The sequence below is a fragment of the Myotis nattereri genome, assembly GCF_964212035.1.
Source record: "Myotis nattereri genome assembly, chromosome: 2".
Classification (NCBI taxonomy): domain Eukaryota; kingdom Metazoa; phylum Chordata; class Mammalia; order Chiroptera; family Vespertilionidae; genus Myotis; species Myotis nattereri.
The window spans coordinates 209,183,122-209,209,941 of NC_138076.1; the positions used below are offsets into that span (position 1 = coordinate 209,183,122).

Consider the following 26,820-nt stretch of genomic DNA (forward strand, 5'->3'; position numbering starts at 1 on the left):
TCAGCCATGGGTTCACGCGGCAGCCACCTGCGTTCCCCGTCCCTGGGATGGACGAGCCTCTAGCTGGGCGGCAGCCTCCGTCCCTCCTGCAGCCCCTCCTCACCTGGGCCTCCCTCCTGGCATCGGGCAATGCCCAGGGACCTGTGGGTGTCGGAACTCTGCCCCTTCCCTGCCAGGACAGGTCTGGCCTTTCTGCCTGCTGCCCTCTTCTCATGAGACAGGGTGGTCCCTGGCAGCCTTGCCCCACACTCACCAGAGCCGTCCTGTGGGTTTGGGCGTCCAGCCTCACATCTGAGGCCTGCAGGGGGGGCTCCCCGGTGTACCCCAGCCTGGTGGGGGGTGCAGCCAGACTCCCAGGCTTGCCTGCAGATCAGCCACTGGCCTGGCTCTTACCCCAGGCTGGGGGCTTAGAGCATTCCCCCCCCCACCCCCTAAGAGGCTTTTCCTGGGAGGGGTGAAGGGACAGGGGGCCCCAGGCCTGCCGGGGAGATTTGGACAGATGAGGCTTCACGTTCTGGGGCCCCAGGAGGACACACAGAGCCCTATTCTGGTGGGGGTGGGGGTGGGGGTCCTGCTGGTGCTGGGGGCATAGTCCTGTCTTGGAGAGGCACCCCCCCCACCAGGCCCCAATCACCTCAATGCCTCGTGTGCCCCTGACCCCCGGCCACATTCCAGGAAGGGCCTCTGTGCCTTCCCCGGGATAAGGCTAATCCAGGAGAGCCCGGGACGGGGCAGGGAGGGCGGAACAAAGGGCGCTGTGTCCCAGGCCACCCGCTGCCCCTGGAGAGGCAGCTATTTCCTGAGGCTGGAGATGGAGGAGGGGGAGGGCTGTGAAGGGATCAGAGGGGGCCCCCAGACCAGAGAGCACCAGTCCTGCTGCCTGTCCACTTGCTTTATTTCTCATTGTTTACAAAAGTTAAAAGGGGACAAGTGCGGGAGGGGGAGGGTGTGTAAGGGGCTCCTCCCCACTGGGGTGGAGAAGGGGAAAGAGGATGGGGGCGTGAGGTAGGCCCCCAGGGAGAGTCCTGGGGCCCCTGGACGGGAAGAAGTGGTGCTGGCCCCATTCTGCCTGCTTTATTTTGAAGGTCCCAGACCCCATGCCGGGGCCCTCAGAGCTGCTCAGGCTGGGGACTTGGTCAGGGGAAGGGCGCCCCCCACCAGGATCAGGGCCCCGGCGTCTCGAATCCACGGCTGCTGCTGCTGCTGCCGCCAGCTCTGGGCAGGTGGCGGGGCGACCTCAGACCCCTGATGGAGGAAGGCCTTCAGCGGATGAGGGGCGCCGAGCGGTCATTGGTGACAGTGGGACGCAGCTTTACGGTGGCAAAGGGGTTAGTGCCCCTGTGGGGGGAGAGGTCAGAGAGAGGTCTCCAGCTGGCTGTGGGTCCGGGGAAGGCACCTGGACACCTGAGCCAGGTGTCCACCCTGCCTCCTGTCCCGTCACCCGCACTCACCCCCACCCTGTCTCCCTCTACCGAGTCCAGTCCCTGCTGGCCCAGTCCTGCCCCAGACTCACCGAGGGAAGAGCTCTGGTGGCTGCTGCTCCCAGGACATGAGCTTCTGCAGGGGAGGGAGGAAGGGCCGAGTCTGGAGGGGAAGGGGCCAGCCAGCTCCTGCCCCTCCCTCTCCCCCTCTACGAGGCAGCGGCCCCCCAGTGCCAGGCTCTGGGCGTGCAGCCCTGGTGTCCTGAGGCCCAGGATTCTGTGGGTTTCAGACTTGAGAAGCCTCTGGGCCAGAGGACCATCTCCGGGACAAGACGGCGGTGGCCTCATGGGGAGCCGTTCCCTGTGTCGCTACCCCGCCCCGGCTCTGACCCACGACCCTGGTGTGTCCTCCCTGGGAGGCAGGGAGGACAGGCCTTTCCCAGTGCTCCCGGCAGGGCGCCTGGGGCTCTAGTCCCTGACATGAATACATCCCCCACCCCTCCCTGCACAGACGGGTAGACCGAGGCCCGGTGGAGGGGCCCCTGCCAGACACAGTGGGAAAGCAGAGAGGGTTCCGGGGTCTGCAGTCTTCCTGCCCACTGGTGACCCAGGTTGTGGACAGCCTGGGGGAGAGGGCTCACCTTGATGTCAGTGGCCACCCCCGTGCTGCCCATGCTGCCTCGGCGGCTGCCAGGCAAAGGTGTAGGTGCGGGGCTGGGGGCGCGGCTCGGGACCCGGCTGGGAGTTCTCGAGCGGGGCTGGCCGTCCCAGTACTCTGAGGGCGCTGTGGCATTGCCCGGCCGGTCCAGGAGGTCGTCTAGGCTGTGGCTGCCCCGGAGCGGGTAGGACCTGAGCTCAGAAAGGAGGGGAAGGGAGGGGATCAGGGGTCAGGCCCCATCTTCTGGGCCCCTGAGCTTCCTACAGCCTCATCCCCGCCGCCTGGGGGAGAGGAGACTGTTGGCTTGCAGGCAGCCCTGAGAGGCAGCAGAGGGATGGACACAATGACCTTCACAGTTAGAGAGACGGGGTGCCCTTTCTCCAGAGGCTACAGGGGGGTGGGCCCACTCAGGACTGCAACTCACAGATAGCCCCCTGATGGGTGGGGTCACCCCCCACTGGAGTCCCCACCCCTGCCCCAACTCTGACCACCCAGGTACCTGGAAGGTAGCTCATTCATAGGGCTCATGGGGTTCATGGAGGTCACTGGGTTCAAGGGGTTCATGGGGTTCATGGAAGTCATGGGGTTCAAGGCGTTCATGGGGTTCAAGGCGTTCATGGGGTTCATGGAGGTCACAGGGTTCAAGGCGTTCATGGGGTTCACGGGCACCTCCTCCAATGGCTTCACATAGGCCTCGGGGAACCAGCCGCTCCTGCTGGGGAAGCAGAGGGTCCCCTAAGCAAAGGCCCAACAACGTGACCCAACCACCTTCCCCGGGAGCACACAAGCCCGGGGCCCTGCGGGTGCGGCTTGCTCCAGGGCTGTGCCGAAGGCAGAGCATGTCACCCCTTGAAGGTCTTTCTCGGCATTCAAGGCCACCAGCCCAGCCTCGTGTCCCCCAGGCTCGGGCTCCTTAAGAGGAGGAACTGGAGGTCCGGAAGGAAAGCAACGTGTCCAAGGACTGGGGTCACCCCTTCAATCCCTGCTCACTGAGCACCCACCATGACGGCCCAGAGAGGCAGGCACAGTCCTCCCCAGAGGCTCCTGGCCTGGCAGGGGACGGACCACAAGCATGATGACAGGGTGACAGCCAAGGGCAGGTCCAGCGGAAGGGACGCCCACGCCCAGGTGCCTGACCCCCGCCTGTGCTCCCTCCTTCCCGGCCCAGCTGCTGCCCTCCGGCCCCGGTGCCCTGGGCAGCCTGCCTTTGGAGCCTTTGCCCGTTTAGGTCCTTCAAGGATTTCCCCTGCGAGTGACTGTAAGGAGAGCAGCCAGCCTGCGAGGGCCCAGCACGGCCTCTGCCGCCTGGGGAGGCCACGCCCGCCCCATCAGAGCCGGCTCCGGCTGACCGGGGCGCAGAGGGAAGCGGTCCCTCCCCCGGTGTCGGGTGCACAGTAGGTGCTCGTAATAAGGTTCTGTAATGTTCCGCTTGAGTCTTCCGCTCCCCGCCTGTCCCACCTCTCACGGCCGCACCTGACCTCGGTAAGGAGGCTCTTGCTCCCTCACGGAGCAGATGGGGAACCTCCATCAGGGACGTCTCGGTCGGAGCTGGCGGTCAGGCTCCGGGTCCGCCCCCCGCCCCCCCCCCCCCCGGCCCCCGGCCCCCGGCCCCAGCCCACTCACGTGGACGAGCCCTCCAGCTTGCCGTAGAGCCAGCCGTTCTGGGCCTCCGCCACCAGCACCTCCACGACGTCTCCGGCCGAGAAGCGCAGCAGCGTGTGGTTGGCGCCCTCCGAGTGGGAGACGAGGGCGCGGACCCTCCGGGCGCCCCCGCCGCCGCCCCCGCCGCCCGGGCGCTCGCCGAACGAGTTGGAGCGCGAGCGCTGGGCGCCGCCGGCGTAGAGCGAGGCTGCGGGCGGAGAGCGCGGCACGTGGGCGGGAGGTCCCCCCGCGCCCCTGCCCCGGACCCGCACCCAGGGCCCCGCTTCCCGCTCCGCGCGGCACTCACAGGCGGACGGCGTCCGGGGCAGGGAGCGGCGGTCTGGCTCCAGCTGGGACGCGGGCCTCGCCTCGCTGGGCTCGGGGCCGTAGGAGCCGGGGCCGGGGCCGGAGCCGTGCCCGCTGCGGGGGGAGCTGAACTCTCCCAGAGGCCTCGGGGGCTGCGGGGGGAGACGGGAGGGGAGGGTGGGGCGGGGAGGGGCGGGCCGCGCCTAGTCCAGCCCCCACCCCCAGTCCCAGTCCCAGTCGGCGTAGGGGTTCACCGGCCGGTGGCCCAGCCACCAGGGGGGCGCCGAGGCCGCGCCGGGGCGGAAGGGCCAGGTCGGGGGCGCCGCGTAGAGCGGGACCCGGGGCGGGAGCAGGCTGCGCGCGGAGGGCCACAGGCCCCAGGGCCCCACGGAGGGCGCCGGGGACAGTGGCGGGGGCATCAAGGGTGGCGCGAATAGCGGCGGGGGCACGAGCGGTGGCGCGAATAGCGGCGGGGGCATCAATGGTGGCGCGAATAGCGGCGGGGGCACGAGTGGCGGAGGGAAGAGCGGCGGGGGCGCCCAGGGCCTCACCATGTCCAGGCGGGTGGGCGTCAGGCGGCCCGAGGGGTAGGGCGGCCCCAGCACCGGGCCCAGCAGGCCCGGGGAGTGCGCCCGCGACGGGTTGCGGCTGGCCTCCGACTGCTCCTTCCACAGCAGCACGCGGTTCTGGAGCGTCCCCCGGGCCTGGTGGGTGAGAACACGCGGTCACCCAGGTGCGAGCGCCCCCCAGGATCCTGGAGACGCAGAGCTTTGGTAGCTGTCGGGAGCTAAAGATCATGCTGGTGTCACGTTGAGTCCGCCCACGGTCCAAGCACCCCCACTTTTGTCAAAGGCCCCTCAGGCACCCTGCCCCTCTCTGTGTGCTCTGGGCGGAGTTCTCCCACTGCCCTGGCGGCAGGAGGGCAGCACCTAGGCTGGCCACTCAGGGTGCTCCGTCCTCCTGGCCACAGGGATGGCACTTACCCCAAAACTGTGACCAAAGAATTCAAACCCAGTGCTCACCCTGGAACAGCCTGGAGAAATGTATCCTTTTGCCTCGTGGGGTTTGCTAAACAGGTAGAATGAAGCCAACACAGGAAACTACAGCTCAGCAGCAGCAAAGGCGAATTTCTGATGACGGGCTGTGCTCCTGGGCCCAGCTATACCCTAACCCTTGAACTTCCCAGTCACTAAATAAGCACCTGCTTGTTTGAGCCCGTGGGAGCAGTGTTCTAAAGAGGCCTTTCAAACACCGTTCCCAGTGCATCCCTGTAGTCACATGGCACCCCTTTTCCAGGGTCCCCAATACAGGGGCATTGAACTCTGCTTGACACTTTCAAGGACACACACTCAGCAGCTGACCACAACAGCTTGGGGTAGGAGGGCTTTAAGTGTTAGACCTGCAATGTATATTAATCATGTTTTAAATTTTCTGTATTTTATGATTCTTTGACATCCCGAGGTCTTGCTATTCCTGGAGAGGCTGCCCCTCCCGTGGTGTAGATAATCCCTAGGGATCCTAAACAACTTGCCCCTGAACAGGCCTTTTGTATGCAAACCAACAATCCAAAGCTGCATCCCCAACCACTCCCTTTAACTCACCCATCAAGCCAACATTCCCCCTGCCCTAAACCACCCCAGAGCCAGGCACCAGACAGACAGACCCCGCCCCTGTGCCACAGAGCCCACTGACACTACTCAGTCCCAAACCTGCTTCAAGTTACCTCTCCTGGGCTGCCCCTTCCTTCCATGGAAACCATAGTACATTTCTGGGCCATGATTTCCTCTCGCTCCCTCTGCCTCTTGACCAACCCCTGGTGCCTCCCCAGGTGGCCCTGGGTGGCAGGGCATGACCCTTGTTTTGGGGACTGCGATATGTAATAAAACTGTCTTCAATGGTATTAATCTGTCTGTGTTGTCACCCAGTCACCTCTATACAAATCAATCAAAACAGTTCTCCAATTTTAATTTTTTCACACTTTTTCTTTTTAAATGTTTTTATTGATTTCAGAGAGAGAGGAAAAGATAGATAGAAACATCAATGATGAGAGAGAATCATTGATCAGCTGCCTCCTGCATGCCACCCCCCTCCCCCACTGGGGATTGAGCCCACAACCGGGGCCTGTGCCCTGACCAGGAATCGAACTATGACCTCCTGGTTCATGGATCCATGCTCAGCCCCTGAGCCCTGCCAGACGAACTCCTCTCTTTATTCAAGCATTCCGTCCCCTAGGGATCGGCCAAGCTCCAGACCGTCACCTGAGGAGTAATGAAAGCTTCCTTTTGTTGAATATGTGCTCTGCTAGGCCTAGTGTTAAAGGCTTCGCCTGCATTATTCTTACTTGATTCTCACAATGGCTCTGGGAGGTATGTGCGAGTCTATCTCCACCCTAGAGAGAAAGATGCTGAGGGTCAGAGCAGTTGGCCATGGCTCCAGGCCTGGCGTCCTGGCAGCAGGGAAGTGGCCGGCACCAGCCTGGAGGGGGCTTGCTGCCCTTCGGTGGCCACTCCCTTCTCCCTGGCCCAGCTGCTGGGAACCTCAGCGTGCTCTCCGGCAGCAAACAGGCTCAGAGCCTCACGTCACAGGAGCAGCTGGGAGCTGGTCACAAGGGGACGGTCTCCCTGTTGCCTTGCATAGTCATTAGCGAACCCCTTACAACAAAGGTCTCTGTGAGCTTGTTTCGGAGGCAATGAGCACAGTAAGACCAGGAGGGCCTGCAGGCCACATTTTTTAAAGTTTTTGTTGTTGTTGTTGTCTAGTTTGACACTATTCGATGGAGAGCGCCTGCCAGGGCAGCAGGGGCTCCTGGAGTGACGGCCACCACACGTCCCAGCCCGGGCAGCACTCAGCATCGCTGCTTCCCCCAGTACTGCCTCCGGCCAGCATCGCCCTTGGCTGGGAAGGAACCCCGTACAGTCCTTCAAGCCACAGAGGATCATGGGAGAATGTAAAAAACACTTGTTTCTACCTTTCCGATGAGCAAAGATCAGAAAGTTGGCTCACACTGTTGTCCAGGAAGCAGGGACTCGCACACACTGCTGGTGGAAGTGTGACTTGGTATAACCAATGCCTACATCCGTGGACTCTCAAACTCCATTCCTGGGGATTCACCCTGGAGCTGTGCTTGCAAAGTGCGACCCACTGGGAGGCGCTGCAGTGGGGGGAGGCGCTATTGAGGAGACCCGGGCTAAGCAAGGACTGATTGATGGCTACGGACGAGAAGGATGCCTCCCTGTGCCAGGAGTCACAGTTCTCTGCGTCTTGTTCTGAATCTTGTGCATTCGCCATAGTAACGGGTAAATGTTTATGGTTAACTAGCTGAGGAGTCAGATCTTGTATGTTCTCAAACCCAGCTGGGCCAGACAACATGCTGCCCATTCCCCATACCTCGGGGAAGTCAGGCTCAACCAGCCCAGGCCCCTGCTGGGAGGCCACCCCGCACGCAGGAGGCAGCCAGGGAGGGGTCCGCTGGAGGTTAACTCTTAGGACACAGGCAGAAAGGAGTTTCCTTCCAAAGAAGACATATGGTGGCCAATAAGCACATGAAGAGATATTCAGCATCACTAGTCATCTGGGAAATGCAAATCAAAACCCCAACGCGACAGCCCTGCACACTCACTAGGGCGACACTAGGATGTGCTCAGCTGGTTGAATGTCGACCCATGAACCAGGAAGTCAAGGTTCAATTCCCGGTCAGGGCACATGCCTGGGTTGCAGGCTCCATCCCCAGTGCAGGAGGCAGCCGATCAACGATTCTCTCTCATCATTGATGTTTCTATCTCTCCCTCCCTCCCTCTCCCTTCTACTCTGAAATCAATAAAAATATATTTTTTAAAAAGATGATAGGTAAATATATGTGATTATGAGGGTCACAAAGTGTGGTCATCATGAGTAGAGATGAGAACAGTAGAATTTCCAAATTAATAAAGGGGAAGGGAAATAGTAACTCAATCAAATGACATAAACAAGAATGGGAGAAATAGAAGAAATGACAAAGTAAATACAGTTAAGTGAACTCATCCGAAAACAGTAGAACAGGTATATCAGTTGTCAGGTTAAGAGGAATAGACCGAATTCCTCTGAGAAGACAGATGTCAGACGGGTCAAGCATAAAAACTGAGCTATATGTTAGTAACATAAAAAACACACCTAAAACAAACAGATGAGTCCAGCCGGTGTGGCTCAGTGGTTGAGCATTGACCTATGAACCAGGAGGTCAGGGTTTGATTCCCGGTCAGAGCACATGCCCGGGTTGTGGGCTCAAACCCCCTGTGTGGGGCATGCAGGAGGCAGCTGATCAATGATTCTCATCATTGATGTTTCTATCTCTCTCTCCCTCTCCTTTTCTCTCTGAAATCAAGAAAAATATATATTTTTAAAAAACAGATGAGAGAAGAGAAAGTAGGAAGGGCAATATTAATTTCAGATGAAGTGGAATTAAAAGTTTTAGACTGGATTATGAGAGACAGTGAGAACCTAAATGACAACACTAACCCAGAAGGTATAACACTCATAAACCCAACAGCACTGACAACGTGGCAGCAAAATACAGAAAGCGGAACCCATTAGAAACACAATGAGAAATGAAAAAAACCTGCTTGGTCTTAGCAAACAGCAAAGCATAGAGGATTTAAAGCATCGGATAAAATTAACAGACAATAACTGAATGAACCTCTGAATCAATGAATTTGTGAATGGGAAGTATATGCAAGCAGGAATGAAAAAGTAACTGGTTCATACACTAATGAATAAATGCACGAATTAGTGAATGATGTGAGAATAAACAAAGCCATGAGTGGATAAATGGATGAATATCTGATAGTACAAATAGACACAGAAATGAGTAAAAAAGAAATAGATGGAGAGAGAAAATAAATAAAATAGCTACCGAGGAAGAGAGAAGGCAAAGGAGGAAGGAGGGCAGTTCCTCTGTGCAGCCAGCGCGAGAGCACAGCCCGAGGGCTCCAATGCTGTCCCAGCCCGGCTCACCCTCCCAGCCCGGCTCACCCTCCCAGCCCGGCTCACCCGACCGAAAAACTGCAGAAACGTATTGGAAAGCAGCAGGTGCTTCTCGGCCAGGAACCGGTAGCGTCGCTTCTCCTCCAGCTCAGCGGCCCGCTGGCTCTCAGACACGAAGGTCTGCATCTGTGCGTGCAGCCGGTTCACACTCTCCTGGGGGGAAGGGGGGTCTGGGCTGAGGCAGGGGGTGGGTGCCTCCTTCCACCCACCTGGAGCGCCAGCTCTCTGAGCCTCCCTGTCCTCCCTGACCCAGCCGCCTCCTCCTGGGGCCTCCCCTGGACACCCAGCCCATCCTAGCTCCGGGCCTGCCCTGTCGCAGGCAGCTTCGTCCTCCTGAGCCTGGGCTGTGTCCCCCCAGACAGCCCTCTGTCCCCAGCACCCAGCTCAGGGCCCAGCACGGAGGTGGTGCCCAGGAAGACTGGTTTAATGAAAGTGCAGATGAGTTGATCAATAATCCTCTACTTGGGAGGGAAGATTCTGAAAAGAGAGGAGTTTATGAGAGGAGCCAGAAGAGGGGACAGGGAAGGAGACGAAGGTCCTAGAGAAAGAGTCCAGGGCTGGGGGGGTGGGGGGCTGGGGGGCGGTGCTGGCCTTAGCCAGGGAGGAGAGCCCTGCCTGGGCAGGTGGGAGGGGAAGGAGGGTGGGTTACACCTTTGCTAGTGGGTTCAGGAGCGCGTGACCAGTGGTCTCTGGTTTGCTCAGTGAAGCGGGGTAAGCTAGTGAGGTGCTGGGGTTTTGGAGGGGCCTGGGGTGCCTGGGTAGGCAAGGAGCAGTGCTGAGGGCTTCTCTGACCAGTAATTTCCACCCGCTCCAGGGGCTGGCTGACCTCAGCAGGGCCTCGGGCAAGCCACACTCCGGGGCGTGGCCTGGTGCTGGTGGGGGGAGCTCAGGAGGGTATCAGAGGGCCCCCCAGAGACCAGTCCTGTCCCCAGCCCTCGCACCTTCATCTCCCGCACGTTCTTGTCCCTCTTGCGCTCCATGCGCCACAGCTCAGACATGCACTTCTCCAGGTTGGCCGCTCGGTGGCGGTACTCGAGCTCGTAGTGCTGGCGGCTGTCCTGGGGGTGGGGGTGGGGGAGGGAGACCCACGTCAAGAGCTCTGGACGCCTGGCCCATGGGTCAGAGCGCTGGACAGGGCAGGCGGCTCGGCTGGGAACGTGTGTGCCCTGGGGCCGGGCACTGCCCAGCACTGGCCTCGGTGCCATCTGTCAGGCGGGAGGGGGCGGCAGCCAGACTCACTTTGATGAACTGCATGTCCAGCTTGGTGTTCTTCTCCATGTGCTGCAGCAGGTCTCCGTGGAACGTCTGCACCTGCGCGGAGGGCAGGGGGTGGTCAGGCGGCCCCTCCCCTCTCAGGCCCCAGCATGCCTGGCACTGCCCATTCAGACCCATTGCCCACCCAGTGCGAACACACCAGGCACCTGCCCGGTCATTAGAGAAGTGGGCGTAGCAAGAGTGCCTGGCTGGAGGAGGGATTGCATGTTAATCATGAGAAACACGGAGTGTGGCACCTCGCTCAAACACCCTCGATAACTGTGCCAGCGACCCCCGGTTCTACTCCTGGTCTCAGCCTGTGCTTTGGCGACGCCATTCCCCGTCCCTGGATTCCCCACCAATCTTCAAATGCCTGCCCCCTGACCTCCCGGCGGGGTGGCTGCTCAGTCATTTAGTTCCTGAAAGGTGTGTACATCTGTTCGGTCACTGTCCACCCTCCAGCCACAGGACAACATCTCTTGCTGGGCCCTCTTCAGCCCTTTTGTATGAGCAGCGAGCACTGCGGGTAGGAACCAAGTCTGACCCATCTCTGCATCCTTGGCACCGTGGGCAGGGCTGGGCCCAGCGGAACAGTGCTCAGAACGGCTGACGCCTTAGCTGGGGGGGTGGCAGGTTCCGTGACAGGTGAGAAGGCGGCTGACCACGGGGTGGCCGGGAGGCCAGGGGAGGCTTCTGAGCCGCCTCAGAGGAGCTAGGTCCTAGTTCTGCTTGTGTCTCCAATTTGCTTTGTGACTTTGAACAAGTTGCTGGCCCTCTCTGGGTCTCAGTTTCCCCACCTGTAACAGCAAAGGCTTGGCAAGGTGCTGCTAAGGTCCAGCCCGCTAAACCCCATGAGCTTTGTTTTGGGGCCTCAGCGGTCGCCTGGCACATTCGCTTGTGTCCCATCGTGTTCCCTGGGTCACTTGCATCGTTGGGGCATCAGGTCTTCAGTCCTTCCAGCGGCCCGCTCTGCCCTGGAGTTCAGGTTGCACAGGGAGCGGAGAGGAGCGTCTCTCACCCGCTGCCACGTCCGCCTCTGGGGACCGTCACCTCTGCTGGCATCCTACCTCCTGCCACGGGGTTCTCCCTGCTGTGCTGTGGGGGCTCTGTCCCCCGGGGTACGGCATCACCCAGAAAAGGAATGCTGGGAATTTCCTTCCAGGATGCAGGAAAACCAGTAAATATAAAAGTTCTGAATTGTAGCCAAAGCCGGTTTGGCTCAGCGGATAGAGCGTCGGCCTGCGGACTAAAGGGTCCCGGGTTCGATTCCGGTCAAGGGCATGTACCTGGGTTGCAGGCACTTCCCCAGTGGGGGGTGTGCAGGAGGCAGCTGATCGATGTCTCTCTCTCATCGATGTTTCTAACTCTCTATCTCTCTCCCTTCCTCTCTGTAAAAAATCAATAAAATATATTAAAAAAAAAATACCTGACATTTAAAAAAAAAAAAAAGTTCTGAATTGTAGCCGAAACCGGTTTGGCTCAGTGGATAGAGCGTCGGCCTGCGGACTGAAGGGTCCCGGGTTCGATTCCGGTCAAGGGCATGTACCTTGGTTGTGGGCACATCCCTAGTGGGAGATGTGCAGGAGGCAGCCGATCGATGTTTCTCTCTCATTGATGTTTCTAACTCTCTATCTCTCTCCCTTCCTCTCTGTAAAAAATCAATAAAAAAAAAAAAGTAAAAAAAAAAAAAAAAGTTCTGAATTGTAACTTTTTCCCCCACAATTGTTTCTGAAACTTTGGTAATTGCTGGTCTGTAAGCAACTGGCCACACCCTAACCCGCTAAGCTGTGGCTACCAGTGTGTGTGTATGTGTGTGTGTGTGTGTGTGTGAGGGTGTGTGTGAGTGTGTGTGTGAGTGTGTGTGTGTGAGAGTATGTGTGTGTGGATGAGTGAAGGTGTGTGAGAGTGTGTGTGAGTGTGGGTGTGAGGGTGTGTGTGTGTGTGTGTGTGTGTGAGTGGGTGTGAGTGAGGGTGTGTGTGTGAGAGTATGTGTGTGTCTGAGAGTATGTGAGTGTGTGTGTGTGAGTGCTGTGTGAGTGGGTGTTAGAGTGAGGGTGTGTGTGTGTGTGTGTGTGAGAGGGTGTGTGTGTGAGTGGGTGTGAGGGTGTGTGTGTGTGTGTGAGTGGGTGTGAGTGAGGGTGTGTGTGTGTGAGGGTGTGTGTGTGAGAGTATGTGTGTGTATAAGGGTGAAGGTGTGTGTGTGTGTGTGAGTGTGTGTGTGTGAGAGTATGTGTGTGTATATGAGTGAAGGGGTGTGTGTGTGTGAGTGTGTGTGTGAGAGTATGTGTGTGTGTATGAGTGAAGGGGTGTGTGTGTGTGTGTGTGAGTGAGGGTGTGTGTGTGTATGAGTGAGGGTGTGTGTGTGTGTGAGTATGTGTGTGTGTGTGTTTGTGTATGTGTGTGTGTGAGAGTGAAGGTGTGTATGTGTGTGTGTGTGTATGAGTGAAGGGGTGTGTGTGTCTGTGTATGAGTGAGGGTGTGTGTGTGTGTGTGTGTGAGAGGGTGTGTGTGTGAGTGGGTGTGAGGGTGTGTGTGTGTGAGTGTGAGTGGGTGTGAGGGTGTGTGTGTGTGAGGGTGTGTGTGTGAGAGTATGTGTGTGTATAAGGGTGAAGGGGTGTGTGTGTGTGTGTGTGTGAGAGTATGTGTGTGTATATGAGTGAAGGGGTGTGTGTGTGTGTGAGTGTGTGTGTGAGAATGAGTGAAGGGGTGTGTGTGTGTGTGTGTGAGTGAGGGTGTGTGTGTGTGTGTGAGTGTGTGTCTGTGTATGAGTGAGGGTGTGTGTATGAGTGTGTGTGTGTATGAGTGTTTGTGTGAGTGAGGGTGTGTGTATGAGTGTGTGTGTGTATGAGTGTGTGTGTATGTGTGTGTGTGAGGGTGTGTGTGTGTGTATGTGTGTGTCTGTGTATGAGTGAGGGTGTGTGTGTGTGTGAGTGAGGGTGTGTGTATGAGTGTGTGTGTGTATGAGTGTGTGTGTGAGTGAGGGTGTGTGTATGAGTGTGTGTGTGTGTGTTTGTGTATGTGTGTGTGTGTGAGTGAGGGTGTGTGTATGAGTGTGTGTGTGTGTGAGTGTGTGTGTGAGTGAGGGTGTGTGTTTGTGTATGTGTGTGTGTGAGTGAGGGTGTGTGTGTGTGTGAGTGAGGGTGTGTGTATGAGTGTGTGTGTGTATGAGTGTGTGTATGAGTGAGGGTGTGTGTGTGTGTGTGTGTGTATGAGTGTGTGTGAGTGAGGGTGTGTGTATGAGTGTGTGTGTATGTGTGTGTGTATGTGTGTGTGTGAGTGAGGGTGTGTGTGTGTATGTGTGTGTCTGTATGAGTGAGGGTGTGTGTGTGTGTGTGTGAGGGTGTGTGTATGAGTGTGTGTGTGTATGAGTGTGTGTGTGAGTGAGGGTGTGTGTATGAGTGTGTGTGTATGAGTGTGTGTGTGAGTGAGGGTGTGTGTGTGTGTTTGTGTATGTGTGTGTGTGTGAGTGAGGGTGTGTGTGTGTGTGTGTGAGTGAGGGTGTGTGTATGAGTGTGTGTGTGTATGAGTGTGTGTGTGTATGAGTGTGTGTGGGTGTTTATGTGTGTGTGTGAGTGAGGGTGTGTGTGTGTGTGTAAGTGGTGTGGGGCGTGTTAGTGTTATGAGCTGCACTGAGTACACACTTTTGGCCTGTGTGCGGCCTTTTCTGCTGGATCCACAGGAAGTGCAACTTCCCAGCCGGCGAGACCTCCCAGCCCGGAGCGCCCACCGTCCTGGGCCTGCCTCCCCCTGAAGAGACAGGTCGGGATTCCTGCCTGAACACAGACTCGTGCTCCCGAACATCCCACATCCTGCTGAACCGCCCAGTAGGAACCACAGGCTTATGGGAGACGTGGGGCTGGGCAGACGTTCAAACCCCAGACAAGTGTGTAGCCAGCGCTAGGAAAGAGGCGACTGGCACCTGGGAGACGAACTTGAACTACACTGAAGGCCACAGAGAATATCACAGACGCACAAAGCCAACAGAACGGACATGCTGCCCCTCAGCTACTGCAGAGCTGGCCTGCTGAGGAGGTGGGGGAGGACGTGGCTGTCTGAGGGGGGCAGGGGGCAGAGATGGTTTCAAATGTCCTTATAATACTGACAGCAGACAAGCTGGGAGCCGCCTCCCTCCTCTTGATTCTGTTTCCTCCTCCCTCTCCTCCTGCCTGGAAACAGCTGGCGAACAAGCCCCTTCCATCATACGATGTCACTCCTGCTCCGATCACATCCGGCTGCGCCACCGCGGCAGGGTGAGCGCACAGAGGGGCCATAAGGCGGCCCATTGCCGCGGCCTGACTGCGGTCGCAGACGGAGAGACGGCACAGCCGAGGCTGCCCCCACCAGATGGGCCGGGCACGGGCGATGGAAAGTCCCGCACGCTCCTGGAGGAACGGGTCTGTGGAGGATGATACTCGCGCGGACTTTGCGCTCTCGCGGCGGAGGAAGCAGACGCCTGTCAATAATTGGCAGGTGGCTTTGCAACCAGGAAGTCCCCGCCCAGGCAGGCTGAGGACTCCGGGCAGGTCAGGACAGACGTCTCCCCTGCCCCCCACCGCGCTATCAGCGCCTGGAGGCTCCCTGCGTGCGGCCCCGCTGCTGGGAACATCGCTGCCAGCTCTGTGTGACCCCAGGAACTCTCACAAGACTTCTGCCATCTCCACGGGAGACCCCCTTGAAGGAACTGCCTGTGGGCCGAACCCCCATTTGATCTTGAATCCCCTGCAGTCAGGCCATGCCCTGCCACGCCAACAAAATGCTTTTGTCAAGGTCACGGAGACTCCATGTTGCTAAGTCAGCTCTCTGGACTCACCCACCTCAGCCAGTCATCACCACTGGACGCGACTGGCCACTCCCTCCTCCTGAAACACCTGTTCCCCCAGCCTCCAGCCGGCACCCTCTCCTGTTTCTCTTGCCCCCACCCCTGGCCGCTCCGTCCTTTGCTGAGTCCCCCCATTTCCCTGACCCTTTAACGCTGGGTCGACCCAGAACTCAGGCCTTGGGCCTCTTCCCTTCCTCACTACATACCCGCCCCCCCGCGCCCCCCCCCCGCCCCCGCCATGAGCAGTCCCCATGCTCAGACGGCCATCCCAGGCCCAACCTCACCCCCAAACTATAGTTTCCTGTGTGCGGCTGAGGCGTCCACCTCTCCGATTGTCTTCGATCATCATCTCATACCTATCTTGTCTAAACTGAGCCCCTGGCCTCTCCTATCCATCCAAATGGCTCCAAGTTCAGTTTTTCCACCTCAGCTAATGGCAACTCCACCTTTCCCGTTGCTCAGGTTAAAACCCTGGAGTTACCTGGACTTTCTCCTTTCTTTTGCAACACACATCCAACCCAGCAGGAAATCTCATTAGTTCTACTTTCAATCTGAGGTCTTCTCAACACCATCACTGCTGTAACCCTTTCTCCAGCCACACCTCCCTCTGCCAGATGACTGCAATAGCCTCCTAACTGGTCTCCTGCTTCTGCATTTGCCCTCCACAGCTATTTTATTCTTTTAAAAACTTTTTAAATTGATTTCAGAGAGAAAGGGAGAGGGAGAGAGAGATAGAAACATCAATGATGAGAGAGAATCATCGATCGGCTGCCTCCTGCCCACCCCCTACTGGGGATCTAGTGCACAACCCAGGCATGTATCCTGACTGGGAATTGAACTGTAACCTCCTGGTTCATAGGTTATGCTCAACCACTGAGCTATACCAGCTGGACACTATTTTATTTTTAGTATAAGAGCCAGAGTGATCCTACTAAACTATAAGTCAAACAATGAACAAGTGGAAAATGACATTTTAAAAGGCCATTTACGAATGACTTCAAAAAAGTCAAATACCTAGAAATAAAACTATCAAAAGATGTGCAAGACTGCTACACTGAAAATGACAAAACATTGCTATGAGAAATAAATAAATAGAGCGGCATACCATGTTCATGGACCAAAGGACTAGATATTATTAAGATGGCCATTGTTTACAGATTAATAAAATCACTATCAAAATGCCAGCAGGCTTTCTTAGAGAAATTGACAAGCTGATTCTCTAATGTATAGGGAAATGTAAAGGATCTTTAACGGAGTGGACAATTTTGATAAAAAAGAAAAAATTCTTAGACTGCTTGATTTCAAGACTTACTATAAAGTTACAGTGATTTATACTGTGTGGTATTGGTATAAGGATAGACAAAGATACTGATGGTCAGAGTAGAGCAGTGATTTTCAATCTTTACCTCATGGCACACATAAACTAATTACTAAAATTCTGCAGCACATCAAAAAATATTTTTTTTTGCTTATCTAACCAAAAACCGTATCATTTTGATTCATTCACACAGAATAGCTATTGTTGTGTTCGCTGTTGCCATTTTTTAAAAAAATATATTTTATTGATTTTTTACAGAGAAGAAGGGAGAGGATAGAGAGCTAGAAACATCGATGAGAGAGCTCGATCAGCTGCCTCCTGTATACCCCCCAGTGGGGATGTGCCCGCAACCAAGATACATGCCCCCGACCGGAATCGAACCCGGGACCCTTCAGTCCACAGGCCGACACTCCATCCACTGAGCCAAACCGGTTCGGCTCATTTTTTTTTTTTTATTTGACAATCTAAGGGCGAAAAGGTCAGTGCCCCTGACTAAATAGCCAGACACTGCACGTTTTAAAAATTATTGTGGCCACACTGGTTGAAAATCAAAGGAGAGTTCAGAAATGGACCTAAACATATAGAACAAATCACTTTTTGACCAAGACACCAAGTCAATTGAACAGGGAAAGGGAAGTTTTTTTTAAAAAAAATGGTCTGGAACAACCAAATATCCGTCCAGGACAAAAGGAACCCTGACTCCCTCTCACTTCATACACAAAAATACATTTGAGATGGATCAGAGACGTAAGTGTAAAGCCCAGAACACAGAACTTCTACAAGAAAACGTCGGAGGCTATCTTTGCGATGGGGGTAGGCGAAGATTTCTTGGGGAGGACACAAGCACAGACCATTTTTTAAAACTGCCAAGTTGGGCTTCATCAAAATTTTAAATTTCTGGTCATCAAAGACGCCATTAAGAAAACGAGTGGACAAGCTACAGACTCGGAAAAAACGTTCACCGTACATACGTCTGGCCAAGGACTCACGTCTTGACTCTATTGAAGAACACGAAAAGTCAGCGATAACAGTAACCCAATAAAAAACGGTCAAAAGATTAAATAAACACCTGCAAGAAGATAGGCAAATGTCCAGCAAGCCCTTTAGTCACCAGGATATGCAAATGTAACCACAGCGAGGCACACCATTCCACAGCCGTGAGGACGTGAGGAGGCAGGGTCAGGCAGGCTGACAGCAGGGAAGTGGGCAAGGACAGGGCGCCTGCAGCCTCAGGCCCGCTGGCGGGAGTGCAGATCGTCCGGGGACCTCGGAGGGCGCTCCGACAGCTTCTTGTACAGCTGAGTATGTATCAGCCCGAAGGGCCATCTCTTAGGTGTTTACCCAAGAGAAATGGAGATATATACTCACAAAAAGATTTGTACAAGAATGTTCACAGCAGCCCTAATTTTTTTCTTTTTCTTTTTTTTTAATCCTCACCCGAGGATATTTGTCCATTGATTTTTAGAGAGAGTGGAAGAGAGAGGGAAAGACAGAAAGAAATATTGATGGATCGATGGGTTGCCTCCCGCGTGCGCCCGACCAGGGCCCAGACTGGGGAGGAGCCTGCAACTGAGATGCGTGCCCTTGACCAGAATCAAATCAGGGACCCTTCCTTCAGTCCGCAGGCTGACGCGCTATCCACTGAGCCAAACCAGCCAGGGCCACAGCAGCCCCCTTTCTAATAGCCCCAAACGGAAAGCAACCCAAATGACTGTCAACTGGAAAAGAGGTAAACAAACCGTGGTATATTCGTACAATGGAAGGCGTAGCAGTTAAACCAAACAAAGCATCAATGCCTGCAACAGCAGGGGGTAAACTCACAGCCCGATGCCGAGTGAGTGACGCAGAACGTAAAGAAATGCCGACTGCACAGTTCACACAGACCCACGCCTCCTGGCCTGGGGCTGGGGCTGGCTCCGCTCTCGGGGACGGCAGAGCTGTCGCCTGCTGGACCCCCAGTGCCTACAACAGCGCCTGGCACAAGGCAGCGAGGAGCCGTCCAATGAATGAGCCAGAGAGGGACGCCGCCGCTGGCCTATGCTGCCCAGTGTGGTTCTGGCCGACGGCCCTGCCCGGTTGTCACAGCCAAGACACTGGTGCCCAGAGGTGGCAGCTCTTTTTACAGAGCGGGCCTGGGTGACACTGTCCCCGTCCGGCCCAGGGGTGCCCCAGTGACACGGAGAGCCATCAAACACAAGGACAGGCGGTCCCGGGCTGCCGGTGGGAGCGGGCTCCAGACTCCCGCCCAAGCCCAGGGGCGGTGAGGCGCACGGCTGCATCCACCTCAGCGGCCGGGAGTCGCCCGGGGGTTTGTGCAGGTGGGTACAGTTTCCGCTGGTAAAACTGTTTCCCGTTTCAACCTGATAACCACACTGATGAGTATGTAATGGTGTCCCACAAAGAGCACCCCGAGTTTTAGGGTCCCCCCCACGTGTTTGAGAACCACGGACTGTCACAATCAGTTGAAATTTCCTTCAGAAGCTTCTAAGGCCCCTCACCCCCGCCCCCACCGCCCCTTTGCCCCAACTCCGGCCTTTGGCTTATGTCTCCCATGGGTGCCGCGCTCACGCCCGCCTGGCCACTGTGCTCCCTCGGAACGCCCGAGCTCCTCCTCCCCCTCTGGCCAAGCCCGCACCCCCTTCCCAGTGCATTCTTCCCTCCTAGTCCTGAAGCTCTGCTCGGTGCCAGTCCCCGTGCCAGGCCCTCGAGCTGCGGAGAGAAGACCACACCCCAGCAGAGCTCTCAGTCTTGGCAGGGACAGGGGCAGGGAACAGCTAAGGGACTCGAAGGGCCCGGGTGCCAGGCGAAGGGTGTGTACGTATCCATTTCACTGAATCCTCACAAGACCCTACACGGCAGCTGTTGTGATTGTCTCCATTTCACAGACAGATAAACTGAGGCACAGAGAGGTTATGCCAGGAGAGCTCACCCCAGGGCACAAAGCCAGCAACGGTGAGGCTGGGTTTTGAACCCAGTGCTCCTAACTGCCACGCACTAAGAACAGAGGGGAGCATCTGGGGGGTCTAGAGGGAGGAGGGACTGAACCTGCTCAGGAGTCAGGGGGGCTTCATGGAGGAGGGGCCACTGTGCTGGATGGCAGGGGTGGGGGCTTCTGTGAGAGGACAGCATTGTAGCAGCCCAGCGGGGGAAGGCTAGCCTGTGGCTGGGGTGCAGCACTTCGGGGTGGCTGGACTGTGACTGGGGTGCAGCACTTTGGGGTGGCTGGGCTGTGACTGGGGTGCAGCACTTCGGGGTGGCTGGGCTGTGACTGGGGTGCAGCACTTCGGGGTGGCTGGGCTGTGACTGGGGTGCAGCACTTCGGGGTGGCTGGGCTGTGACTGGGGTGCAGCACTTCGGGGTGGCTGGGCTGTGACTGGGGTGCAGCACTTCGGGGTGGCTGGGCTGTGACTGGGGTGCAGCACTTCGGGGTGGCTGGGCTGTGACTGGGGTGCAGCACTTTGGGGTGGCTGGGCTGTGGATGGGGGTGCAGCACTTTGGGGTGGCTGGGCTGTGACTGGGGTGCAGCACTTCGGGGTGGCTGGGCTGTGACTGGGGTGCAGCACTTCGGGGTGGCTGGGCTGTGACTGGGGTGCAGCACTTCGGGGTGGCTGGGCTGTGACTGGGGTGCAGCACTTCGGGGTGGCTGGGCTGTGATTGGGGTGCAGCACTTCGGGGTGGCTGGGCTGTGATTGGGGTGCAGCACTTCGGGGTGGCTGAGCTGTGATTGGGGTGCAGCACTTCGGGGTGGCTGGGCTGTGATTGGGGTGCAGCACTTCGGGGTGGCTGGGCTGTGATTGGGGTGCAGCACTTCAGGGTGGCTGGGATGTGATTGGGGTGCAGCACTTCGGGGTGGCTGGGCTGACTGGGGTGCAGCACTTTGAGGTGGCTGGGCTGTGATTGGGGTGCAGCACTTCGGGGTGGCTGGGCTGTGACTGGGAGGGTGCCGGCAGGGCCTGCAAGTCCTCTGAGAAGCTTGGGTCAGTTCCGGGGTGGCAGGGTGTGGAGGGCTTTTCTCAGGGGCGGGACAAGGTCAAACTGCAGGCTGCTCCCCAGGGGAGGGAAGGGCGGGCCCTGTCTCTCCTGGCTCCTCCTCTGACGCTGGAACCCTGGGAGAGTGGCTGCATCTGAGACTCAGTTTCCTCCTCTGTGAAGTGGAGACAGAAATGGTGCCTGCTGCCCAGGTGCCGGAGGCCAGAACAGACGCTGCAGACCCACGTGCCCGGCAGAGCGTGGCCGGCTGGTGCCGTGTCACTGGGGTCTCAGCAAGTCCTCCCGCAGGCGGGATGTGGAGGGTGACCCCTCCCAATACTCACCACCACCTCCAGGTCAGAGTTCAAGTGGCGCTGGGTGTCTGACATCTGCACCAAGATCTCACCTAGGAGCCCCAAGAACAGCGGCTCAGAGAGGAATCCCGCCCCGTCCCCTCCTCCCAACAGAGGCTTCCAGAAGGGCCTGCCTGAGGCTGGGCTTCGGGACAAAGTCCCGGGTTTCCCATGGGGCTCCGGGCCCTGCAGGGAGGGCTGGGAGGAGCCTGGGCTGCAGGACCCGTGTCTTTGGGGGACTTCCTGGAAAGGCGATTCTGTAAAAGGAATCCCCTCTGGGATGGAGAATGAGGGGCGAGCAGAGCCCGGGGCTGTGAGGCCGCACGGGAGGCAGGCGGTGCCTGGAGCCTGGACAGCAGAGGAGGCCTGGGGCGGAGCAGAGAGAGAGGGGAGCCCCTTACCCAGGATCTGCGAGGTGGAGCTCTGCAGGGCCTGCTCCCCGATCTTCTGAATGGCACTGAAGTACACCTCGGCCGCCTCGGACAGGGCTGCGCGGGAGCAAGAGGGGTCCAGCCCTGCCCCTCTTCCAGCCGCCCCCCCTTCTGGGGACCCCTCCTTCCACCAGAGAGCGTGTGCAGGGGCCACGGAGGGATCTGGGTGGGTGCATGTGAGAGGGAGGTGGGGCCTGGTGGCATGTGTGAGGTGGCACAGGTCGGAGAGAGGGGGGCAGCGCGGGATGGGTTCTCGCTGCGGGACAGGGCCTGGCGCTCTTCCTGGGGCTTTGGTGTGGTCTCTCTTAGGTGGGGGTGCAGGCGTCTGTGTGTGCCCATAAGGAGGGGTGGGCGCAGGTGGGGGGCATCAGGAATGGGGGTGGGCACAGGTGTAGGGGTACGGTGGGACGGGTGAGGAGTGGGTGCAGGTGCGGAGGCATGAATGGGGGTGGCACAGGTATAGGGGCAGGGGTGGAGCAGATGAGGGTGGGAGCAGGTGTAGAGGTAGGGGTGGGGCGGGTGAGGGGTGGGCACAGGTGTAGGGGCAGGGGTGGGGCAGGTGAGGGATGGGTGTAGGTGTAGGGCAGGGATGGGGCGGGTGGGGGCGGGCGCAGGTGTAGGGGCAGGGGTGGAGCAGATGAGGGGTGGGCGCAGGTGTGGGCAGGTGAGGGGTGGGTGCAGGTGTAGGGGTGTGGGTCAGGTGGGTGAGGGGAGGGCGCAGGTGTAGAGGTAGGGGTGGGGTGGGGAGGGTGCAGGTGTAGGGGCAGGGTGGAGCGGATGAGGGGAGGGTGCAGGTGTGGGCAGGTGAGGGGTGGGTGCAGGTGTAGAGGTAGAGGTGGAGTGGGTGAGGGGAGGGTGCAGGTGTGGGGCATGGGGGGCAGGCTCGGGTTGTGGTGTCGGGGGACAGACTTTGACTCTGAAGAGCCGAAAGGCAGGGCGGGGCTGGAGGCACTTGGCTCCAGGTGTGCCCCTGGCTGTCCATCCTGTCGGTGCCTCGTGACCCTCTGTGGGCAGCACTGGGGGAGAGGGTGCTGCTGAGAAGTGGTGAATGGCTGCCTGGTGTGGGGTGCGGAGAATCTGGGGGGGCTGTGGGGGACACTCACCGTGGAAGGCCCGCAGGTAGTTGTTGCCCAGGTACACCAGGTTCTCCAGGGCGGGGTTAAACTGCTCCAGGATGCTCTGGCCCCAGGCAGAGAGGGAGGGTGAGGATTGGGAGAGGAAGAAGGAATGATGGGCAGAGGCAAGTCACTGGGCCTCAGGAGCAGGGCACCCCTAGCCCCGTGAGAAGCCTCCAGAATCTGGGGGAGCCAGCCTAGAAATCTGGGGTCACCCAGAATCCTGCACGGGCCTCAGAGGCCATCTCTGTTCAAGACCAGGGCCCCCCTGGCCAGCTCCTGCTCACACACCTAACCCGGAGGGTCCTGAGCCTCCGCTGGGTGAAGCCTGCCAGTCTGTCGCAGTCCCCAGATGGGCACAGTTCAACCCGGGCCTGAGTCCAGGCCTCGCTGGACTGGACACACAGGCTGCCCACAGTCACCTCAGAGGTGAGGGCAGATCTGGCCCCCCTCTAAGAAGAGCCTTCTGGGAGCAAGGCCACCCCAAGCATGGCCCGTGGGAGGGCATCCGGTGGTGGAGATGATCTGCACCTGGACTTGGGTCTTGTTTCAAATCCCTGCAGCCCCTCTGCCTCCCTTGGTGCCCTGAACAAGCTGATTGACCTCTCTGGCCTCAGAGTTCTCATCTACCAAATGGGGTGATCAGTTTTGACCCCACGGGCAGGATGTTGAGAGGCCTCCTGTGCAAAGGGCCTGCACACAGGTGCTCGATAAGGGTCTTTGGAAATGCAGCAACCCCTCTGCAGTGAAGTGGGCAGTTTGAGAGAGGGGCTCAGAAACGACAGTGAGACAGACAGAGAGACAGACACTCCCTACTCCCCGGCGGCGGCTCTTGGGGCCCTGCTCCAGCTGCAGCTGGGCCCTGTCCTGCCTCACCCAGCGTCTGGGAGGCAGAGGCTCCTGCTGAGACCGGCTCAGCAGGCCCGTCACTCACTGGGTGACTGTGGACAAACCCCTGCCCGGGGAGCCTCAGGTTGGGGCTGGGGTGGCTGACTGCCCCCAGAGACTCCCCCACCCCCACGCCCACAGCTGAGCCCGGCCGGGCCCCACGCCTTCCCCGCCAGCACGCGCCGCAGCCACGCTCAGCCTGCCCTCGGAGCCGGCCCAGCCGCTGCTGCAGGGCTCACCTTGTAGATGGCCATGGTGGACCTGTAGAACTGGTCCATCTCGGGGGCCATGGAGCGGCTGCGCCGGGCTGAGCAGCAGGCTGGTGTGCAGGGCTGGGAGCACCGGGTCGGTACCGTCTGTCTGTCCGGTGCCCACTGCTCAGCGGTGGTGGTGGAGGCTACAGAGTGGGACCTAGAAATGGAGGGCCGGCCAGGAGGAGGCGGCAGCTTAATTATTCACCAGCCGGGATGTCAGCCTGCGATCTGGGGCGTAACCGGACCCGGGGGAAGGCATCCTGTGACGCGGGCGGGCTCGTGTGACCTGCCTTCAATTATTTACCCCTCAGAGCGGCGGCTGGTGGCATGTGTGGGTGAGCCTCTCTGAGGTCACCGCCACCTCCAGGACCAGGCCCCGCCAGGCCAGCCGGAACCCCTGGCCCTGGGAGGACCCCTGCCCACCAAGAGGCTAGGACTGCTGGTCGCCCTCCCCCAGGACCCTCCCTGACACCCCCCTGGAGGCTGAACACCCAGTGGGGGTCACTGTTGTCAGCTTCCTGCTCTCCCCTGAGCCCCTCAGACCTGCACCTCGAGCGCCCAGCCCACGTCCGCTGCTGCCGTCCAGCCCCTCTGCGTGCTGGACAGGGGACAGCGCCGCCTCTGATGTCGCACAGACCTGGGCAAACCTTGGCCCTGCTCGCTCACTGCGTGACACCGAGCCCCCACCCGCCCTGGACCTCACCCGCTCCCAGAAAATGGGTCTCTCTCTTGCCGGCCTCCACTGGGGCAGGTGGGCCTGGGGCCACCTCAGAACGCCCTCCCCAGCCACGTGTGGGGAGGCCTGGAGGAAAGGGGGTCCCCCCGCCCCAGGGAGGTGGGAAACAGCAGCCATGTGAGTGGGCACAAGAAGACGAGGGTCAGGCTGAAGGTCAAGGCTGCGGGAGCTGGTGGGTGGGGGCACTCACACCACAGTGCACACAACGCAGGGCAACCGGAATCAAACCGTTTATTTCAGTTTGGGGTGCCCCGCCCCATCATAAATCACTGTCCAGGGAAGAATCACAAGTCCAGGAGCAGCCGTTGGGAGCTGAGGCAGCTCACAGGTGGGGCAGCCGAGGTGCAGGTGGAGGGGTGGGTACTGAGGTGCAAAGTTGAATGGGGCACCCCACTCCCGAGTGTGGGATCCCCCTGCTGATGGGGTGGATGGTGGCCAGTTTCTGTAGCTTCTCCAGCCCCACCCCCAGGGCAGAGGGCAGAGGGCAGATGGGCGGCTGCACCCAGAGGATCGGAGGAGCCCAGGGCTGGGCAAACGAGGGCGCCCTTAGTGTCTGAGTGAGAGGGGGTGGCTGGGCGGGGCCTAGGGGGACAGCAGCAGCTGGACGAGCTTCTGGAACTGCTCCCGGTGCTCATGAATGTACACCTCGGTCTCCCAGAGGGCGTTGACCAGCACCGTGTCGCTCACCTCGTCCAGCATGATGTCTGTGCCCAGCTGGGGGTTCAATCTGCCCAAGTCAAGGAGGAGGGGTCACCCCAGGACTCTTGGCCTGGGTGGGGGAAAGGAATGCCCCTGCCAAGGGCTGGGTGGGGAAGGCCGCCCTGTCTGGCCAGCCAGGGAGTGGGGCTGGGGCTGAGTGCGGCCCTCACCTGAAGTACTGGATGCCGACCATCTCGCACCAGGCCCGGGCCCGGTCCACGGCCCGCCCGTCCGGATCCGTGCACTGGGGAGAAGCAGCCTCCGTGAGCACCCAGCCCACCCACAGCCCCTGCCCGGACCCCCTGTCTGGCTCAGCCACCCATCTGCAGAGGGACTTGGGCAAGTCCCCTCCCTGGGCACAGCGACTGCCCCAGCTGGGCAATCGAAGGGGCAGGGCCTGGGGTTCTCCCAGGTGGCTCAGCGGCACCACTGAGGGTCAGGGAGTGTGATGGGGCGACAGGGCTGAGTGGCAGCCTCCACGCCCCGCCCCCCGCAGCCTTTGCCATCAGGAATCTGCGGCCGCTGGAAGGAGGCCCCACAGCTAAGAGATGCTGGAGCCCCTGCTCAGGTGGTCACAGGGTCCCCTCCCTGGGCTGGCTAACGCGGACCCACAGAGCCCCTGACACCCGGGGACACAGAAGAGGGAGGGCACCGTCCTGGGCTGAGGCTGGAAGAGGGGCCTGGGGAGGGGCCCATACTCACACAGTCCACCACCATTTTGCCCAGTTCCTTGGCCCCAAAGACAGTTTTCGCCAGTTCCCAGGGGTTGCTGGGACGGAAGACGTCCACACAGGTCACGGGTACCTGCGGGGACCTCCCTGTCCCCAGAGAGACGACGATGGAGAGTTTCTTCACCTTGCTGCCCTGACCCTGTTGGGGACAGGACTGGTGGTCAGAGGAGACCTTCCCCGGGTGGACCTTCGCGGGGGAGTGAGGTCTCGGAGGGGCGCTGGGGGCGAGAAGAGGTGGCGGCGCCTGTGGAGGAGCGGGGCCTGGCTGCCTCCTCTGCTGCCCGGAGTCACTCCACAGCAGGACCTTCCTCACCCCACAGCCTCCTCCCCCGGGAGCCCGCCCTGCCAGGCCTGGCCCCTAGAGGGCGCTCACCCTCTGAAGGCAGAGCCCCGGGCCCGCCACCCAGTGCTGCCTGAGAGCTTAGTGATGCCCACAGTGGTGACCACAGCCAGCAAGGCCATGGCGCTCCCGGGTCAGGCGCTGTCCTGAATGCTTTACAGGGAGGAGCACAGGGGAGCCTCCTGACCATCCCCCGGCCCCTGCTACCAGCCACGCACTCTGGCTGAAGGGGAGGGCGGGCAGAGCCAGGGCCCAAGCCCAGAGCCGCTGCCCCCCTTGTCCCGACCGGGCTCGGAACCGCTCTCAGCACAGCGCTGCGGGCAGACACACCGGCCAGGCAGTACATCTGAGACAAGGCTGCTGCTGAGAGCCCGGGCAGTGGCCGCACGGGAAACCCGGAGCTGCTGAGCGGGGCGGGTGCGGGGGAGAGGGGGAGCGGGTGGCGGGGGCTTGTCGGACCTGAGGGGCTCTCACCTTGCGGATCATGTCCTGGTTGTACTCATGGATCTCGGTCATGGCGTCCAGCGTGGGGTTGTTGGCCAGCAGCCCGCCATCCAGGTAGCGCCCACTCGGCCGGAAGTAGGTGGGAGCTGCCCCACTGCTCCGGGCTGCCCGCCACACCAGCTGCTCTGCGGGTGGGGAGGGGGGTGGCCCAGTGGGACAAGGGACTGGTACAATTTCCGAGCTCTTCAGATCTCAGTATGCGTGTGTATGTGCATGTGTGTGTGTGCCTGTATGTGTGTATGTATGTGTTTACATGTGTGCATGTGTGTGTGTGTGGCTGCAGGAGAAGGGAGAGGCTGGGAACTCTTCAGGAACAGGCCCAGCAAGGCATGCTGTCTGTCCCCCTCCTCCCCCGTGGAAGGCG

At 59.3% G+C, this 26,820-nt stretch overlaps 2 protein-coding genes across 5 annotated transcripts in view; both read right to left on the reverse strand.

Annotated features, from left to right (window-relative positions):
* Positions 1–878: 878 nt before the first annotated feature.
* BAIAP2L2 (BAR/IMD domain containing adaptor protein 2 like 2) lies at positions 879–23,482 on the reverse strand (the record flags this gene model as incomplete). 3 transcript variants are annotated; one of them, XM_081084932.1, is made up of 14 exons in its annotated part: positions 879–1,338; positions 1,514–1,557; positions 2,063–2,275; positions 2,716–2,791; positions 3,703–3,928; positions 4,028–4,178; positions 4,578–4,730; positions 9,052–9,198; positions 9,987–10,103; positions 10,285–10,356; positions 20,750–20,811; positions 21,160–21,246; positions 22,293–22,368; positions 23,432–23,482. In XM_081084932.1, 14 exons carry the CDS (start codon positions 23,480–23,482, stop codon positions 1,263–1,265), a joined length of 1,551 nt encoding a protein of 516 aa, XP_080941058.1. In that variant the 3' UTR covers positions 879–1,262. The 3 variants fall into 3 exon arrangements, with proteins under 3 accessions (XP_080941058.1, XP_080941056.1, XP_080941057.1); XM_081084930.1 differs by having other exon boundaries at positions 2,063–2,270; positions 2,579–2,791; XM_081084931.1 differs by having other exon boundaries at positions 2,063–2,270; positions 2,579–2,794.
* Positions 23,483–24,391: 909 nt separating this feature from the next.
* Positions 24,392–26,820, reverse strand: part of PLA2G6 (phospholipase A2 group VI) — a 43,118-nt gene continuing 40,689 nt past the window's right edge. For both annotated transcript variants that reach the window (XM_081084900.1, XM_081084899.1), the window contains 4 exons: positions 26,427–26,581; positions 25,584–25,751; positions 25,052–25,125; positions 24,392–24,909 (listed from right to left, as the gene is read on the reverse strand). In XM_081084900.1, the coding sequence (XP_080941026.1) occupies positions 24,765–24,909; positions 25,052–25,125; positions 25,584–25,751; positions 26,427–26,581 (542 nt within the window). In that variant the 3' untranslated portion in view covers positions 24,392–24,764. The remainder of the gene's footprint in view (positions 24,910–25,051; positions 25,126–25,583; positions 25,752–26,426; positions 26,582–26,820) is intronic.